General features: G+C 73.0%; 1 protein-coding gene across 1 annotated transcript; it reads left to right on the forward strand.

Moving 5' to 3' along the window:
- The first annotated feature begins 735 nt into the window (after positions 1-735).
- Positions 736-2,178, forward strand: LOC140596100 (melanoma-associated antigen B4-like). Its single transcript, XM_072743490.1, has 2 exons — positions 736-840; positions 916-2,178. Exons 1-2 carry the CDS (start codon positions 736-738, stop codon positions 2,176-2,178), a joined length of 1,368 nt encoding a protein of 455 aa, XP_072599591.1.
- Positions 2,179-2,381: the final 203 nt, after the last annotated feature.

Below are 2,381 nucleotides of genomic sequence, written 5' to 3' on the forward strand. Positions count from 1 at the left end.
GTGTCTGCCGCCGCTTTCAGGCTCGCTCGGTGTCGGTGTCGGTGTCGGTGTCGGGCACATGGGGCTGCGTGGTCAGCCTCGCTCGCTCCTAGTCAGTGTCGAGGCCCTGCCGCCGTGGGCCTGCGTGGCCAGCGTCAGGGCGAGGCAGCAGGTCCCGCGGCGCCAGCAGCCGCGGGAGGACCCCGAGGAGGGAGGGCCCCGAGGGCGGGCTGCGGGGGGGGGGGGGAGGACCCCGAGGGCGGGCTGCGGGGGGGGGGAGGACCCCCAGGGAGGTCTGGGGGGAGGAGGACCCCGAGGGAGGGCCGGGGTGGGGCACCCGGGTAACGAGACGGCTCCAGGGAGACGACGGCCTGTCCCGTCCTGCCGCCCGGTCAGCACTAGGTGCCCCCTGACTTCAGGGGTGGGCTGGACAGTGCTCCCTCTCTCCTCCTCGGGGGCACCGTGGAGGACTCGGGGTGGCCTTCAGAGCGGGGGTGGGGGGACCCGGAGCTTGCCAACAACTCACCTGCCCATCTTGCACGTGATCGGAGAGGGCCTCCCCCGCCCCGCACCCGGACACGGGTCTCCACCGTCACCCCCAGTGACCCCCAGTGACCCCCAGGCAGGGCTGTCCGGCCGGGGCCCAGGGCGCCCACCCCCGCCCGCACCCCGGGCCCCCCGCCAACGGGCTCACCCCGCCTCACTGTCCCCCTCTCCAGGTGCCCCCGCTGCCTGCCAGCCGTGCCCAGGGTCGCCATGCCTCGGGGCCAAAAGAGCAAGCTCCGTGCCCGCAAGAAACGCCACGAGGGCCACGGGGAGGAGAGTGTCGGGGGGGCGGCGGTGGAGGCGGAGGCGGCGGAGGCGGAGGCGGAGGCGGCGGAGGCGGAGGCGGCGGCCGCCGAGGAGCCCCCCCGCATCCCCTCGCTGAGCCTGCAGGGGAGTCCCCCGCGCGGCCCCGAGGCGGCGGCGCCCCCGCGGCCCGGGTCTCCTGGCGCCGGCGCCTCCGCCTCCGCCTCCGCCTCCGCCTCGGGGTCGCCGCGGGAGCAGGGCGCCGGGAGCCCCGCCGGGTCCCCCCGCCCCAGCGCCCGCAGGGACCCCCTGAGCCGCAAGGCCAGCATGCTGGTGCAGCTCCTGCTGGAGAAGCACAGCAGCGGGGAGCCCGTCCCGCGGGCCGCGCTGCTGAAGACCGTGGGCAGGAAGTACCGCGAGCACTTCCCCGAGGTCTTCCGGTGCGCCGCCGAGCGCCTGGAGCTGGTCTTCGGCCTGGAGCTCAGGGAGGTCGACGCCCGCAGCCAGTCGTACGTCCTGGTCAGCAAGCTGGGCCTGGCCGCCGCCGCCACCAGCACCCGGGAGCTGCCCAAGACCGGCCTCCTCATGACGCTCCTGGGCGTCATCTTCATGAAGGGCAACCGCGCCGCCGAGGAGGACATCTGGGAGTTCCTCCACATGCTGGGCGTCTACGAGGGCAGGTGGCACCTGATCTTCGGGGAGCCCCGGAAGCTCCTCACCCAAGACCTGGTGCGCCAGGGCTACCTGGAGTACCGCCAGGTGCCGGCCAGCGACCCCCCGCGCCACGAGTTCCTGTGGGGCCCGCGAGCCCACGCCGAGACCAGCAAGATGCAGGTGCTGCAGGTCCTGGCCAAGATCAACGACACCGTGCCCAGCTGCTTCCCCGACCTGTACGCCGAGGCCCTGCTAGACCAGGAGGAGCGCGCGGGGCCCAGGGCCTCGGCCAGGGGGGCCTCGGCCTCGGCCACGGCCAGGGGGGCCTCGGCGGCCGCGGCCACAGTCACGGCCACGGCCAGGGGGGCCTCGGCTGCCGCGGCCACGGCCACGGCCACGGCCAGGGGGGCCTCAGCGGCTGCTGCCTCCACCTTGGCCAGGAGGGCCTCGGCGGCCGCGGCCACAGTCACGGCCACGGCCAGGGGGGCCTCAGCGGCCGCTGCCTCCACCTTGGCCAGGGGGGCCTCCGCGGCCGCTGCCTCCACCTTGGCCAGGAGGGCCTCGGCGGCCGCGGCCACAGCCACGGCCAGGGGGACCTTGGCCTCGGCCAGGGGGCCCTCGGCCGCCGCGGCCACGGCCACGGCCTGGCCGCCTGCCCTGGAGGCGGCGCTGGGCTTCCTCCGCATCCAGGGAGGCCCTCGGGGCGGCGGCTGCTCCTCCTCGGGGCTGCAGCGGGGCGGGCGGTCCACCTTCTGAGTGCTGCAGGCCTAGGGATGGAGGGCACAGAAAAGCTCTTCCTCATACTTGTTCTAAGCTGGTAGCTTCTAGAAACACACATACGGTTATATTTATTTCGGTGTTTTCAAAAGTTTTTTCTCTTAGAAAGCAGAGATCTCACATATAAGATAGCATTCAGCATTTTAAGTAGTGTGGGTTGAAGTGGGTGTAGTTTTAACAAA

This window comes from Vulpes vulpes, chromosome X, assembly GCF_048418805.1.
Source record: "Vulpes vulpes isolate BD-2025 chromosome X, VulVul3, whole genome shotgun sequence".
NCBI lineage: Eukaryota > Metazoa > Chordata > Mammalia > Carnivora > Canidae > Vulpes > Vulpes vulpes.

Excerpts from the sequence above, each read along its gene's own strand:
- LOC140596100 (XM_072743490.1), top strand. The coding sequence starts at position 736 with ATGCCTCGGGGCCAAAAGAGCAAGCTCCGTGCCCGCAAGAAACGCCAC. Across the intron at positions 841-915 it reads TGGAGGCGGAGGCGGCGGAG|GGGAGTCCCCCGCGCGGCCC; the intron begins GCGGAGGCGGAG and ends CTGAGCCTGCAG.